The sequence below is a fragment of the Acinonyx jubatus genome, chromosome B3 (assembly GCF_027475565.1).
Source record: "Acinonyx jubatus isolate Ajub_Pintada_27869175 chromosome B3, VMU_Ajub_asm_v1.0, whole genome shotgun sequence".
NCBI lineage: Eukaryota > Metazoa > Chordata > Mammalia > Carnivora > Felidae > Acinonyx > Acinonyx jubatus.
The window spans coordinates 29,098,559-29,114,575 of NC_069386.1; the positions used below are offsets into that span (position 1 = coordinate 29,098,559).

At 37.9% G+C, this 16,017-nt stretch overlaps 1 protein-coding gene across 4 annotated transcripts in view; it reads right to left on the bottom strand.

The window, feature by feature from the left end:
• The window catches only part of SCAPER (S-phase cyclin A associated protein in the ER), a 505,210-nt gene that overhangs the window by 448,241 nt on the left and 40,952 nt on the right, over positions 1–16,017 (bottom strand). For 3 of the 4 annotated variants that reach the window (XM_053223691.1, XM_053223689.1, XM_053223690.1), the window contains exon 4: positions 13,917–14,114. The exons of the other annotated variant lie outside the window; for it this stretch is intronic. In XM_053223691.1, the coding sequence (XP_053079666.1) occupies positions 13,917–14,114 (198 nt within the window). The remainder of the gene's footprint in view (positions 1–13,916; positions 14,115–16,017) is intronic. 4 annotated transcript variants of the gene reach the window in all.

A 16,017-nucleotide genomic window follows, 5' to 3' on the forward strand; every position in this document is an offset into this window, starting at 1 on the left:
TGCACAGGCAAGAAAGGAATCCTGAAAGCAGCAAGGGGAAAAAAGCCCTTAACCTACACGTTCACAGAAGATCTGTATACAGAAACTTGGCAGGTCAGAAAGGTACGGCAGGAATATATTCAATGTGCTAAACAGGATAAATATACAGCCAAGAATTCTTTATTCAGCAAGGCTGTCATTCAAAACAGAAGGAGAGATAAGAGTTTCCCAGACAAAGAAAAACTAAAGGAGTTCATGACCATTAAACCAGCCCTGCAAGAAATTTTAAGGGAGACTCTTTGGAGAATTTAAAATACCAAAGCAACAAAGACTAAAAAGGACTGAAGAGTATCACCAAAAACACTAACTCTACAGGTAACACACTGGCACTAAATTCACATCTTTCAATAATCACCCTGAAATTAAATGGACTAAATGCTCGAATCAAAAGACACAGGGTAATAGAATGGATAAAAAAAAATAAAAGTAGTCTATATGCTGCCACAAGAGACTCATTTGAGACCTGAGGATGCCTGCAGATTGAAAGTAAGGGGATGGAGAACCATCTATCATACTAATGGACATCAAAAGAAAGCTGCAGTAGCCATACTTATATCAGACAAGGTAGATTTTTAAATCAAAGACTGTAACAAGAGATAAAGAAGGGCATTATATCATAATTAAGGGGTCTTTCCATCTAACAAGAAGGAAAGAAGATCTAACAATTATAAATATTTATGCCCCCAATGTGAAGCACCCAAATATATAACTCAATTAAAAACAAACAAAGAAACTCATTGTGGGGGCGCCTGGGTGGTTCAGTCGGTTGGGCATCCAACTTCAGCCCAGGTCATGATCTCACAGTTGTGGCTTTGAGCCCCACATCAGGCTTGAGCTGACAGCTCAGAGACTGGAGCCTGCTTCAGATTCTGTGTCTTTCTCTCTCTCTGCCCCTCTCCCACTTGTGATCTGTCTCTCGAAAATAAATAAATGTTAAAAAAAAATTTTTTTTAAAAAGAAACTCACTGTGGCACAAAAACACACACTCAGATCAATGGAACAGAACAGAGAACCCAGAAATGGACTCACAAATATATAGCCAACTAATCTTTGACAAAGCAGGAAAGAATATCCAATGGAAAAAAAAAACAGTCTCTTTTAACACATGGGGCTGGGAGAGCTGGACAGCAACATGCAGAAGAATGAAACTAGACCACTTTCTTACACCATTCACAAAAATAAACTCAAAATGGATGAAAGACCTAAACGTAAGACAGGAAGCCATCAAAATCCTCGAGGAGGAAGCAGGGAAAAACCTCTTTGATCTTGGCCACAGCAACTTCTTACTCAACACGTCTCCAGAGGCAAGGAAAACAAAAGCAAAAATGAACTCTTGGGACCTCATCAAAATAAAAAGTTTCTACACAGCAAATGAAACAATCAGAAAAATTAAAAGGCAGCCAACAGAATGGGGGAAGATATTTGCAAACGACACATCAGATAAAGGGTTAGTATCCAAAATCTATCAAACTCAACACCCAAAAAACAAATAATCCAGTGAAGAAATGGGCAAAAGACATGAATAGGTACTTCTCCAAAGAAGACAGCCAGATGGCCAACCAACACATGAAAAAATGCTCAACTTCACTCATCATCAGGGAAATACAAATCAAAACCACAATGAGATACCACCTCACGCCTGTCAGAATGGCCAACATTAACAATCAGGTGACAACAGATGTTGGCGAGGATGTGGAGAAAGAGGATCTCTTTTGCATTGTTGGTGGGAATGCAAACTGGTGCAGCCACTCTGGAAAACAGTATGGAGGTTCCTCAAAAAATTAAAAAAAGAACTACCCTACGACCCAGCAATTGCACTATTAGGTATTTATCCAAGGGATACAGGTATGCTGTTTGAAGAGACACATGCACCCCCATGTTTATAGCAGCACTATCAACAATAGCCAAAGTATGGAAAGAGCCCAAATGTCCATCTATGGATGCATGGATAAAGAAAATGTGGTGTATATATATATATACATACACACACACATTTTCTTTATCCATGCATGTATCCATGTATACACACACACACACACACACACACACAATGGAGTATTACTCGGCAATCAAAAAGAATGAAGTCTTGCCATTTGCAACTATGTGGATGGAACTAGAGGGTATTCTCCTAAGCGAAATTAGAGAAAGACAAATATCATATGACTTCACTCATAGGAGGACTTTAAGACACAGAACAGATGAACATAAGGGAAGGGAAGCAAAAATAATATAAAAACAGGGAGGGGGTCAAAACATAAGAGACTCTTAAATATGGAGAACAAACAGAGGGCTACTAGGGGTTGTGGGAGGAGGAATGGGCTAAATGGGTAAGGGGCATTAAGGAATCTACTCCTGAAATCACTGTTACACTATATGCTAACTAATTTGGATGTAAATTAAAAAAATAAAATTGAAAAAAGAGAAACTCATTGATAATAATAAAATAGAAGGGGACTTTAACATCCCACTTAAAGCAATGGACAGATCATCTCAGCAGACAATCATCAAGGAAACAATGGCTTTGAATGGCACATTGGACCAGATGGACTTAACAGATATATTCAGAACATCTCATCCTAAAGCAGCAGAATACACATTCTTCTCAAGTGTACATGAAACATTCTCCAGAATAGATCACGTACCGGGTCACAAATCAGCCCTCGACAAATACAAAAAGATCAAGATCATACCATGTATATTTTCAGATCACAACACTATGAAACTCGACATCAACCCCAAGAAAAAATTTGAAAAGCCATCACATACTTGGAGACTAAAGAACATCCTACTGAGGTGAGTGGGTGACTCAGTCGGTTAAGTGTCCGACTTCGGCTCAGGTCAGGTCTCATGATTTGTGGGTTCGAGTCCCACATTAGGCTCTGTGCTAACAGCTCAGAGCCTGGGGCCTGCTTCAGATTCTGTGTTTCCCTCTCTCTGCCCTTCCCCTGCTTGTGCTCTCTCTCTCTCTCAAAAATAAATAAACATTAAAAAAATTTTTTAAAGAACATCCTACTAAAGAATGAATGGGTTAACCAGGAAATTAAAGAAGAAATTTTATTTTTTTATTTTTATTTTTTTATTTTTTTTCAATATATGAAATTTATTGTCAAATTGGTTTCCAAACAACACCCAGTGCTCCTGTTGTATGGAAACCAATTTGACAATAAATTTCATATATTGGAAAAAAAAAAAAAAAAACAGCCTGCAATACATAAGATCATGGTCTGGCCCCTATGTGGCTTGGTAGCCTCTTCCCAGACCAGACCTCTGACCCTGTTCTGTGCTTCAGTCACTCAAACCTTCTTACAGCCCCTCAGCGGTGTCCTGCTTCCTCCGACTACATCGTCTGGAAACATTTACTCCTTTTTACACACATGCTTCCTTCTCCCTTTTATAGACTTTGCTCCTGGTCAGGCCTCCTGTCTTAGCTCAAAAGCGTTTTCTTAGGAAAGCTTGCTTTGCCCTTGAATATGGGAAATCTTTTCTTGATCATTACACATAACCCCATGTATCCCTTTTCTTCTGAAGCTTTTTCTTGGGACTAATTTCATATTTTGTTGTGTAACTGAGTCAGAAGTAGGTGTTCCCATAAGATACTCAGCCTTAAGAAGGCTGAGAAATGTGTTTCTTTTTTTACCCCATGATCTGACTTCTTAGACACTCAGTTCATAGTTGTTGAAAACCACATTGCATATTCTAAGTAAGGGATAAGCACCTATAAGCACAGTGCATGGGGATATACAAAGGATGCATGTACTATAATTAGCACCTTCTCTTCAAGGGCAGTTTACTTGTCTTAACTATCATGTCATCTCAAACATGAAAAGAATCTTAAAGTCACCCATTGATTCCCTGTGGCTCCTTAAATTCTGATACCATTATAGACCTTTGATGTCCAAGGAAGCTGATAATCTAGAGCAAAAGTATATATAAATGGGCCTTTGGGTACCTGTCTTCTCCAGCCTCAGGCCTACTGTGCTGACTACCTGGCTGTGCTGTCCATATGAATATTTCTGTTCTAATTTTTTTTCTTAAGAAATGAGAATTATGAGAGATTTTACCATTGAAGAAACGCTGTGAGAAGTACAGGGCAGTTGCTGTTACAAAAATCATGTGACAAACAGAAATTCATTGAGACTGAACATGGCCAGTGCAAAGAGAAGACAAAGTGTAACTCAAGGATATTATTTTCCCTGTAGCTCATTTTGATTCTATGTGTTGATAATTCTGGCCCTGCTGCATTCTAAAACTGCAAACTTGGACCTTCTACATCCCAGCTCTGTTTTTAGTTTCAGAATATGTGTAAGCTGTGATAATGTGTGTATATCACAGCTATGAATGTTAATTTCATAATAAAATCTATGAGCATTACAAAAAAAAACAACACCACCCAGTGCTCATCCCAAAAGATGCCCTCTTCAATACCCATCACCCATCCTCCCCTCCCTCCCACCCCCCATCAGCCCTCAGTTTGTTCTCAGTTTTTAAGAGTCTCTTATGCTTTGGCTCTCTCCTACTCTAACCTCTCTCTTTTTTTTTTCCTTCCCCTCCCCCATGGGTTCCTGTTAAGTTTAAAGAAGAAATTTTAAATACATGGAAGCAAAGGAAAATGAAAATACGACAGTCCAAAACCTTTGGGATGCAGCAAAGGCAGTCCTAAGAGGGAAGTTATTGAAATCCAGGCATTCCTAAAGAAGGAAGAAATGTTCCAAACACACAACCTACCTTTACACACAAAGGAACTAGAAAAGGAACAGCAAATAAAGCGCAAAGCCAGTGGAAGAGAAATAATAAAGATAGAACAGAAATAATTGATACCAAAAAAAACCAAACCTGGTAGAACAGATCAACAAGAGCTGGTGTTTGAAAGAATAAACTAAATTGATAACCCCCTAGGTAGACTTATCAAAAAGAGAAAGGACCCAAAGAGATCAAATCACGAATAGAAGAGGAGCAATCACAACCAACACCACAGAAATTCAAACAATTATAAGAGAATACTATGGAAAATTATATGACAACAAACTGGGCAATCTGGAAGAAATGGACAAATTCCTAGAAGCTTGCAAACCACCAAAACTGTGAAACAGGAAGAAAAAGAAAATTTGAACAGACCCATAACCAGCAAAGAAACGGAAACAGTAACCAAAAAATCTCCCAGCAAACAAGAGTCCTGGCCCAGATGGCTTCCCAGGGGAATTCTACCAAACATGAATACCTTTTCTCCTCAAACTGTTCCCAAAAATAGAAATGCAGGAAAATTTCCAAACTCATTCTACAAAACCAGCATTACCTTGATTCCAAAACCAGACAAAGTCCCCACTAAAAAGGAGAATTATAGACCAATATCCTTGATGAACATGAATGCAAAACTCTTAACAAGATACTAGCTAACTGAATTCCAAAGTACATTCAAAGAATTATTTACCATGATCAAGTGGGATTTACTCCTGGGCTAAAGTGCTGGTTCAATATTCACAAATCAATCAGCATGATACACCACATTAATAAAAGAAAAGATAAGAACCATATGATCCTCTCAATAGATAAAGTAACAGCATCCATTCTTGACTAAAAAACCCTCAACAAAGTAGGGATAGATAGAACACACCTCTACATCATAAAGGCCATATACAAAAGACTCACAGCTAATATTATCCTCCTTGGCAAAAAAACTGAGAGCCTTTCCCCTACTGCCAGAAACAAGACAAGGATGTCTATTCTCACCATTATTATTTAACATAGTACTGGAAGTCTTAGCCTCAGTAATCAGACAACAAAAGAAATAAGGGGCATACAGATCAGCAAGGAAGAAGTCAAAACTTTCACTATTTGTAGATGACATGATACTCTATGTAGAAAAACCAAAAGACTCCACTAAAAACTGTGAGAACTAAGACTGAATTCAGCAAAGTCAAAGGATATAAAATCAATATGAAGAACTCTGTTGTATTTCTATAGACCAATAAAGAAGCACCAGAAAAAGAAATCAAGGAATCTATCCCATTTGCAACTGCACCAAAACCAGTAAGATATCTAGGAATAAAGCTAACTAAAGAGGTAAGAGATCTGTTCTCTGAAAACTATAGAACACTTATGAAAGAAATTAAAGAAGACATAAAGAAATGGAAAAGTATTCCATGTTCATGGACAGGAAGAACAAACACTGTTAAAATGTTTATACTACCCAAAGCAATCTACATTTAATGCAATCCCTATCAAAATACCATCAGCATTTTTCGTAGAGCTAGAACAAACAATCCTAAAATTTGCATGGAATCAGAAAGACTCTGAATAGCCAAAGCAATCTTGGAAAAGAAAAACAAAACTGGAGGCATCAAAATTCTGGATTTCAAGCTATATTACAATGCTGTTGTCATCAAGACAGTATGGTACTGGCACAAAAACAGACACATAGATCAATGGAATAGAATAGAAAACCCAGAAATGAACCCACAACTATATAAGCAGGAAGGAATATCCAATGGAAAAAAGTCTCTTCAGTAAATGGTACTTGGAAAACCAGACGGTGACATGGAAAGAATGAAACTCAACCACTCTCTTACACCATACACAAAAATAAATTCAAAATGAATGAAAGACCTAAACGTGAAACAGGAAGCTACTGAAATGCTAGAGGAGACCACAGCCAGCAACCTTTTGACCTCCAGAGGAGCAACTTCTTGCTAGACACGTGGCTGAAGGCAAGGGAAACAAAAGCAAACATGAACTATTGGGACCTCATCAAGATAAAAAGCTTCTGGGTGCCTGGGTGGCTCAGTCATTAAGCATCTGACTTTGGCTCAGGTCGTGATCTCACAGTTCGTGAGTTTGAGTCCAATACTGGATGAGCTTGAATATCACTTTGGGCGAGCTCGAGCTCCACTTCAGGACAGCTCAAGCCCCACTTTAGGAGAGCTCGAGCCCCACTTCAGGCAAGTTCAAGCCCCACTGCAGGTAAAACATGAGCTCCAGGTGAACACCACTTCTCTCTCTCTGCCGCTGGCTCCCTTGTGCCCTCCCAAAAAAAAAAAAAAAAAAAAGATAAAAAAGCTTCACAGCAAAGGAAATAATCAACAAACCTAAAAGGCACCCTACAGAATGGGAGTAGATATATGCAAACAACCTTTCTGATAAAGAGTTAGTATCCAAAATCTAAAAGGAACTTATTAAACTCCACACCCCCAAAAAACAAATAACCCAGTAAAGAAATGAGAAGGTGTATGAACAGATACTTTTCCAAAGACATCCAGATGGCTAACAGACACATACAAAGATGTTCAACATCAGTCATCATCAGGAAAATACAAATCAAAATCACAATTTCATTTGTGAGGTGAGACACTACCTCACACCTAACAAAATGGCTAAAATTAACAATATGAGAAACTGCACTGGTGAGGATGCATAGAAAGGGGAACCCTCTGGCACTGTTGGTGGGAATGCAAACTGGTACAGCCACTCTGGACAACAGAGGTTCCTCAAAAAACTAAAACTAAAACTACCCTATGATCCAGCAATGGCACTATTAGGTATTTACCCAAAGGATACAAAAATACATATTTGAAGGGGTACATGCACTGGAATGTTTATAGCAGCATTATCAACAATAACCAAACTATGGAGAGAGCCCAAATGTCCATCGACTGATGAATGGATAAAGATGAGATGTGGTATATACATACAATGGAATTTTACTGACCCATCAAAAAGAATGAAAGCTTGCCATTTACAATGACATAGATGAAGCTAGAGAGTATAATGCTAAGCGAAATAAGTCAGTCAAAGACAAATACCATATGATTTCACTCATATGTGGAATTTAAAAACCAAAACAGGCAAGCAAAGGGAAAAAAAGAGACAGAAACCAAGATACAGACTCTAAATTATAGAGAACTGATGGTTACCAGAGGGTAGAGGATGGGGGGGGGGGGGGTGTTGAGTTAAATAGGTGATTGGGATGAAGGAGTGTACATGTCATTATGAGCACCAGATAATGTAATGAACTGTTGTTATCACTATATAGTACACCTGTAACTAATAAAACATTTTTTAAAGTTACACTTATACCTAAATAAATAAATAAGAGTGAAGTATGGTATAAAATGGTATGATGCTTACTCCTAAAAACTAAGCTCTTAACTCAGAAAAATCAGATTTAGGGGAGCCTGGGTGGCGCAGTCGGTTAAGCGTCCGACTTCAGCCAGGTCACGATCTCGCGGTCCGTGAGTTCGAGCCCCGCGTCAGGCTCTGGGCTGATGGCTCAGAGCCTGGAGCCTGTTTCCGATTCTGTGTCTCCCTCTCTCTCTGCCCCTCCCCCGTTCATGCTCTGTCTCTCTCTGTCCCAAAAATAAATAAACGTTGAAAAAAAAAAATTAAAAAAAAAAAATCAGATTTAACTAACCCCAGTAATAGTTATGACATGGTAACTGTGAGATCAAGTTATTAAGTTATTCCAAATACCCAAAAAGAAAATAATCCATGCTCTATTGAGTATAATATATATGAGAACCAGGTATAAGAAACAAAGATTTGTCAACCATAAATCAACAAGTGTCATGTTAAACAGACTAAAATGAAACCTATCTATCTCTAAACTTTAACACTGAATCATAAAATATGAGAAATGAAAGTAGACAGATTAGAAAGATTTAGGAGGTAATTCATTGGACAGTGGCTGGCGTGAGTGAGGTAAAGGGGGGGGGGGGTAGAGGCCCATTCAGGAGAGAGAAATACATCTTCAGGTAGAAGAAGAGATCATGAACTTAGTTTTTTTGTAAGTCAGTTTGATATGCTTGTGAGATATCCAACTGGAGGTCCCAACTAGGCAAGTTGGATATACAGGCCTAAAAGTGAGAAGAAAGGTGTAAGCTAGAGATATATACTAAGACTCATCAGCAAATGAGTGGTAAATTAAGCCATGGCATGGAGAAAACTGCCAAGAGAGAAAGTATGTGATAGTGAAAAAAGAAGATGGACTAAAAGGAGACTGAATGACCTCCCAACAGTTAAAGATCAGGTGGGAAAAGCAAAAAACCAAAAAAAAAAAAAAAAAAGAGGCAGAAGTAGCAGCCAACAAAGAGGAAAAAAATAGAGATTATTTCATAAAAGTCAAACGAGAGAGTGCTAAAAGAAGAGGGAAGTGGTCAACAGTGTGAAATGCTACTCAAAGATCATGGAAGGAGCTGAAAAACATCTACTGGGCTTAGTAACACTGAGAGGAACAACCACTTTAACAAGAGCTTAACTGGAGCTCTGATAGGATGTTATACCAGGTTGGAGTAGTCTAATGAGTACCTGGAAGAAAAGGAAATGGAGGCAGAAAATACACAAAGTTCTTCCATGAAACTTGGCTAAGAAGGAAAGGAGAAACATGGGGGTGGGATAAGAGATGAAAGGATAAGTAGAGAAAGGGTTTGGGCTTTTATTGTTCTTATTTACTATGGAAGAGAAATAAGCATGTTAAATGCTCACTAGGAAGGAATCTAATAAGGAAAACTGAAGATACAGGAAAGAGAAGAATTTCCCATCAAAACTGTGACCTTCAGGGCTGCAACCAACAGCCCATACCTCCTACTTTTCAAAAATAAAAAGGGCAAGGAACTCATCAGAAGGAATTTCAAATTGTTAACACAAATTTTTGCCTTGATCCTATCTACTGTTCTTGAAGGTCAAACTGAAAAAGCTTTCTCTCAACTGCAATCATTCATGACCTCTCCAATACCACTTACTTCTTTCATGGCTTTCAGGACATTCCTATTCTCCTGGTCTTCTTCCTATCTCCACAAGTATTCTTTCTCTGTCTCTGGACCTCTATTTTCCCAACTGTGACATTCTCCTTATATCTAAGTATAAAGTTTCTTTTATTTAATTTTAGAGAGAGTGTGAGCAGGAAAGAGGGGCAGAGGGAGAGAGAGAGAAAATCCTAAGCAGGTTCCATGCTCAGCACAGAGCCCAAGGCAGGGTTTGGTCCCACAACCTGGGATCATAGCCTGAGCCAAAATCAAGAGTCAGATGCTCAACCAATGAGCCACCTAGAAGCCCTTGAAGTTTCTTTTCAGTGCGTGTCATATCTTCCAAAGCATTTCCTCACATCTCACTTTACTCCTTGTTGGACTGAGAAGTCTCAACTCACCAAGATATAAACATAGAATACTTTTATATTTTTCCCTATAACCTTACTTAAATACTAAGTTGAATACTAAACTTCTTGAGTATGCTCAGTGAAATTCCACAATTTTCCAATTATATTCAATTATCAAAGCGTAGTTTTTAAATCCCATCTACAGTCAACCTGCCTATTAAGCACAAGTGAGAATTACATGGCCTTTAGCAGATGCTGGTAGTGGGAAGGGTATGGCTTGTTCTCATTGGTTCCTCTCTTCTTCCCCTGTACTCTCCTTCTCACTCTCCTACATTCACAAACTTTATGTGCTTTGCCATGTGCAGCAGCTGTGGGAACAGAGCAATATTCTACTTACAAGAGTTCACCAAATATTAGTGACCTGCTATAGTCATCAGCCTGTCCTTCTCCAGAGACAAAAGTAATGCTGACTGCCAAGAGAGTCAAGTGCTGCCAGGCAGAGATATATCCCTAATCTTTCTCTAACTCAGTCTGAGGTCACTGGTCTCTACTGATCTCTGCAGTAGATGGTGATTTCTGCACAGGTAGCATATGTGGTTCTCTAGGCAGTGTTCAGGTCACCCTGGCTCCCTCTACCCAACCAGTATCTGCCCCAACTCCACCAGCATTTTGCATATTCTCACCTAACCAACTGTCCCCATAGGAAGCCCCTCTGACTACAACATCTTCACCAATGTCCACTCTCCTTCCCTCACATAAATCATCAGACTCACTGGAGGTCCTCTTTACTTGCTCAATGATAACTCCCATCCCATCTCCTTTCAAGACATATTATTGTATAGTCCCTTCAAGCCCAGCTGGCATGAGTTATGCCAGAAAGCCTATAGTGTTATGAAATCTCTAAAGCAGATACATACACCAGTCTCTATACCCAATATTCCAGAGCCACACATCCAGACCCCCCCAGGCTAAAATGGGAAACAGGGAAAAGAAAGACAATGTGTACCCAGGATACTTTCCCCCAAACTCATTCAACACATTCCAAAGGCATCAAAATCAGTCAGCATAGCAAAGATCCAGCCAGAGAATAAGATGCCAGTCTCTCATTCTTGCAGCCATACTCACAAACTTTACAAGAAATTCAAAACCACCTCAAACTTTGGTGAGAACAAGGTGAGAGGATGGCTACCGCTTCATTAACTATGTACTCTCTAAAAGGCAATCTGCCCTAGCCCATCCTCTAGCCCAATTTATAAAGGAGATGGGGAAATACAATGGTGGTGGTTACAGTTTTGCTGAAACATCAATTCTTAGCAAGTCATACAGGGAAGTGGATGATGGCATAAAAGGCACATCTTCAAACTAAAACAATTAGAAATTTAGCCTCTTGATTATACAGTGGAGCTCTGGTCAGCCATCCTAGCTGAAATAAAAAACATACTTTCCACTATCAGGCTATACTTAGCATGTGAATTACATAATACAGGTGTTATTAACTGCATTTTACTCATGAGACAAAGAACTGAACTGTGATTACTTAATAAGGCTAAAACACAAAAATCACAAATAGGGGTAAATCTTGTCAGTAAATTCACAAAACAAGAGTTGAATCTACCTGCACAGTGAGGAAAACTCTCTGGGTTTTTTGTCTCAGAAAGGTACTAATCAAATGAGATAAGAAATAAAGTGCTTTTATAGTAAGGACAGAGCTAAAGAAAAATAAAAATAAAAGAATTTTAGTTATTACACAGCCAGCACATGCTCAGACCAAACTATATCTTTTTATCTCACCACCTGTTAAGTCCTGGATGGGGAGAAGAGCAGAGTTGGGTATGAAAATCAGCTTTTAAGCTCTCAGATTTTATTTCCCAGCATAAGCCTTTGAGCATCTTGGAGCAATACAAAAAATAAAGAACACATCTGTACTACTCTCTCTTTGTCAAAACCTTCTCTACTTTTATAATCTATACCTTGCACAAAAAAAAAGATCTATCGTTATTAAATTTTCACAAAGCTTTGGTAGATGAACAAGAGAAACCAAAATTCAGACAGTTGCAAGGGTTTCTGCTCATGGTAGAAACATGATTGCAATTGGTCAAACTCACTTCTATAAAGAAGTACACATGTTACAAACAAATTTTATTTCTTCAACCTTTTGTTGTTTTTAAATACAAAAATCAAAGAATTTCCTGATCTAACTGATTTCTATGGCTTACTTACTAATTTGGATGTCAATTTATTTTTTTTTTGTTTTTGTTTTTGTTTTTTTTGGATGTCAATTTAAAAAAATAAGATTTTAAGTAAACAAATAAATAAATAAAAATAAATAAATAAAAAAGAAATTATCTAGGTCCACATGCTCATTTTATAGAAGAAACTGTAACCTAAAATTAAGGTCAATAGTGTTTTCTACCACAACATGCTGACTCATTAAACTCCAAGGTTATGATTTTGCCTAAACATATTTTTTAAACATAAAAATTTTTACATGGCGATAATAACAAAATTGTGACAAACAGACTATAAATTTGGGTGATTTCAATTACTTTTCATTCTGAAACCTGCTTCTAATGAATGATATTTTTAAACTATTCTAAAACCTATTCTGGCTGTTTCCAATTACAGAGGAAACACAGCTGCTGTTTCTTTTTTTTTTTTTAATTTTTTTTTCAATGTTTTTTTATTTTTGGGACAGAGAGAGACAGAGCATGAACGGGGGAGGGGCAGAGAGAGAGGGAGACACAGAATCGGAAACAGGCTCCAGGCTCCGAGCCATCAGCCCAGAGCCTGACGCGGGGCTCGAACTCACGGACCGCGAGATCGTGACCTGGCTGAAGTCGGACGCTTAACCGACTGCACCACCCAGGCGCCCCTCAGCTGCTGTTTCAACATGTAACTTTTCTTAGACCCTTCATATTTTTCAAAAGTTAAATAATGAATTCCAGGGTTTTCAATCCTGTTCACTGTAAAAACAAGCTATCTCTATAAAGATATTTCTATGAAGACGTAACACTCTGGCTTTCCTCAAAATAATTTCATTCAGTATTAAATAAGATAGCATATAGTTCTACTTACTAAAAGGTAAGGCTTTTTAGTGAATTTTTAGAAACAGATTGTACTATATGTTTAATGTCCTATTACAAACACAAGGTTATCCGAAATTGGAAAACACACCTTAGAATGACATCCCAATCCCACCCAGGATCGTTTATGGTTAGCTATCAATCTCACTTTTCCCTGACCACAGTGAATTAGGAGAGTGATCAGAATGGTAGCAGAAAGGGAGCAATGTCCAATTAAAGACATTAAACATGAAACCAAAGAATGTGAAAATCTCACTAGTGCCACCTACAGTACTAATGGAAAATGCAGATAAGAGAGATTTGCAAAATAATTTTGTGTGGGGTGTGTGTGTGTGTATCCATCTTTTTGGTTTCTGGCCCAGGAATATGTATTAACACAGCTTTCTACCAAATCTTGCACAGAATATTAAAGTACATAATTAGGTAATACAAAAAAAAAAGGGGGGGGTGGTACTCAAAAAATCAAAACCAAAAAAACCTGAAGCCGTCATAGAAGGAGGGTAGAATAGTGGTTCCAAGGAGTGGGGAAGATAGAGCTGATGAAAGGGTACAAAATTTCAGTTATAAGATGAATAAGTTGTGAGGATCTAATATACAGCATGATGACACTGATAGTTAACAATACAGTACTGCATACTGAGGAAAATGATCATGTCAGGTGTAACAAAAATTAGAGAATTTGACTTTCAGAGTCTCCAGGCAAACCTTACCTTACATTCTACCACACTCTGATCTGATTCACAAGTTTCATAAATTTCATCTACTGCCCGGCGAAGATTGTCAAAAAGAAATGCCCAGTATCTAGCTCTTAGATCAATTTTCCGAGGATGCCGTGCTTTGGTGGGACTTTTATCAAAGTGTTTATCTCCAGTTGTAGATGATGTTATCTTACAGTCTACTCCAACATTCTGGTAAGATAAAACAAAACATAAACGTATAAAAATATTTTGTAAAAGCCTTCAGGGATTGGACTTTTGTATAAAACACATTTTTCAACATAAATACTTAAAAACGTGACATTCTTCTTTTTATCTTACACCACACTGAATTCATCAAAACGAAGCTTCTCATCTTAAATCCAGCAGGTTTTTAAGGACATGTTTTTATTTCAGACATGTCTTACTGAAGATTAGCATGGCTTCAACAGTTAACAGACCCTTAGTCAAAAAGGAGCACTAAAGGACCCATTCTTTGCTCAGTTGCACTGGCAAGCTTTGAAAATAAAGATTACATTCTATAGTTTTACAGACTCTACCACAGAGTCATTCCACCAAAAAGCATGTAGTTTACATAAAGACCAAAATTCAAAAGTACAAAAGAGTTGCTTATCTTTCTGTGGCTACTTAAACTGAAAAATAAATGAATATTAATCCTCTACTACAGTAAGAGCAACAAACAATCCCAGGTTTCTTTGGGTTGTTTTGTATGTGTGTGTATCATTCCTGATTGCTTGTTTTTCTTTTTCATAGAAAAGCTCTAGAGTGGACAGTAGCCGAAACAGGCTAATACCCTCCTGTTTTGTTTTAGGCTCTGGTCTTCAATATAACAGCAATTCCTAAACTTCGTAAATCTTTTATAGCCAATCTTTGGTTTACACAGAATCTTTAACACCAAAAAGGAAGCAAATAAAGTATACATACATACACAGACATATACGCATTTAGGAGGTTGAGATGGAGCTGCTTACCCTCCCTCCACAAGTCCCCCAACCAGATTTCACAAACGAAAACTAGCAAACATTTTATGTGATAGCCCTAGCCCAGGTCCAAATTCTCAATACTCAAGCAATAAAATTTGAAGTGATTATCAACAATCCACAAAATCTTTGCCTCACTTGCTTTCCCAGTTCTTTCTGGCCCTAGTAGTAAATAATTTTATTATTATGGCAAATATCCCTTCCTTGGATTAAACCAAATTCAAAACCCCATTCAACTAGCCATCTATCCCAAAGTAAAGCTCAATTCTGTCCACTCTCCTGATAACAGGGACAACAAAACATCATAAAGCAACTTTACGTAATCTTCTAACCTCCTTCAAACAATTCATAAACTATGTATTATTAGCTCCACTTTATAGTTCAGAAAACTGAGGTTCAGAGGCTCATTTGTCAAAGATCATATAGCCACAGGAGACCATCTTCCCATTAGAGTTCCACAAAAACACTGCTTACCATTTACACTGTGTGTAATGTAATGCAGGCCCTGTGCTGCCAGCCCTTTACCATACAGCCCAGACCATTTCACCTCTCTTCCCATACACCATCCAAAGTTAAAGTTAATTTGTGAAGTTTCCCAAATTGTGCCTCCTTCATGAAGTTGTTCTACACTGATCAGCAAAGAGCTAGTAGCTTCCTGTGACTTTAGATTCTAATCTTATGAATTCTCAAAAGTACTTTCACTCATTTTCACCCATTTATGCATTTACCTTGTCACGCAACCATGTGTATATGATTCAAACATTTTGCCATCCCTTCTTACAATGTAGAATAGCCACTACTGCTTGCAGGTTAAGATGTTTCTATTCTCTGTGACTGCTCTATGTGAAGCTTTTACTAGGAAAGTTGCTAGTAAGGCAAAAAACTACAGTTAGAAAATTCCACCTACAGGGCAATATGCTATGCAAATTTGATGTTTAACTTTGCAACAATGGTAATACTTTATACTTGCATGCTTATTTATATTTTATCAAAGGATTTTGAAGACTTATCATTTAATCATTCCAACAAACTGTAAAGACAGGACAAATATTTATTATTCCTATATAGATAACAAAACTGAGGCTCAGAAAGATTGAATTTTTTAGCAGGTCAAA